We start from the raw sequence: 1088 nt of genomic DNA on the forward strand, positions 1-1088 counted from the left end.
TTAAGAACAGATTTTATATTTTAGTTTTACTAAAGCTTCTTTCACATCCTTGTTCCGAAGGCTGTAAATCAGAGGGTTCAGCATGGGGATCACTAGGGTGTAAAACACTGAGGTCATCTTGTCTTGATCTAGAGAGTAGGAAGAACTTGGTCTGAAGTACATGAAGAGTATAGTTCCCTGGAAAATGGCAACTGCAGTTAAGTGGGAGGTGCAGGTGGAGAAAGCTTTGAGCCTCCCCTCAGCAGAGGGCATCTTTAAGACTGATGAGATGATGTAACAGTAAGAGACAAGAACTCCTGAGATAGTACTCAGTTCAATGAATCCAAACACCGTGAAGATCACCAACTCATTGACCTGAGTATCTGAGCATGATAGCAACAGCAGAGGAGGGACGTCACAGAAGAAGTGATTGATCTCATTAGAGCCACAGAAACACAAGCGGAATGTCAATGTTGTGTGTACCAATGCATCTGTCACTCCCACCAGATAAACCCCAGCCATGAGCAGGGAACACACCTTGCTGGACATGTTGACTGTGTAGAGCAAGGGGTTGCTGATGGCCTGGTACCTATCAAAAGCCATCACTGCCAGCAGCAGACACTCAGAGTCTGCAAAGATACAGACGATCAAGAACTGCAGAGCACAGCCATAGAAGGGAATTGACTTGTCTGTAGCAAATATGTCCATGAACATCTTGGGTCCAACTGCAGTGGAGTAGCAGAGGTCACAGAATGAGAGGTGACTGAGGAAAAAGTACATTGGGGTGTGCAGCCTGGAATCCAGTCTGATTACAGTGATCATTCCGAGATTTGCCAGAAGGTTGGTGAGATAAACAAGCACAAATGTGGTAAATAAAATCACTTTCATCTCCAGATTATTGCTAATTCCCAAGAAAATAAATTGAGACTGGGAGCAATTCTGATGCATTCTTCTTTCTTCTCATGCAAACCTGAGAGAAATTGCTGAAGACATAATTATGCATGGTTAGTCCTTCTCAGCATCTATAATATATCTGAACAGGCAAATTGATGTGTCTCCTTATTCTGATTTAATCCTAAAGTTATCAATCATGTTAGAAAAGCCATTTT

General features: G+C 42.6%; 1 protein-coding gene across 1 annotated transcript; it reads right to left on the reverse strand.

Annotated features, from left to right (window-relative positions):
- Positions 1 to 930, reverse strand: LOC101534375 (olfactory receptor 5W2-like). Its single transcript, XM_012927101.3, has one exon. The coding sequence runs from the start codon at positions 925 to 927 to the stop codon at positions 1 to 3; it is 927 nt and encodes a 308-aa protein (XP_012782555.2). The 5' UTR covers positions 928 to 930.
- Between the last annotated feature and the right edge of the window lie 158 nt (positions 931 to 1088).

The sequence above is a fragment of the Ochotona princeps genome, chromosome 4, assembly GCF_030435755.1.
Source record: "Ochotona princeps isolate mOchPri1 chromosome 4, mOchPri1.hap1, whole genome shotgun sequence".
Classification (NCBI taxonomy): Eukaryota; Metazoa; Chordata; class Mammalia; order Lagomorpha; family Ochotonidae; genus Ochotona; species Ochotona princeps.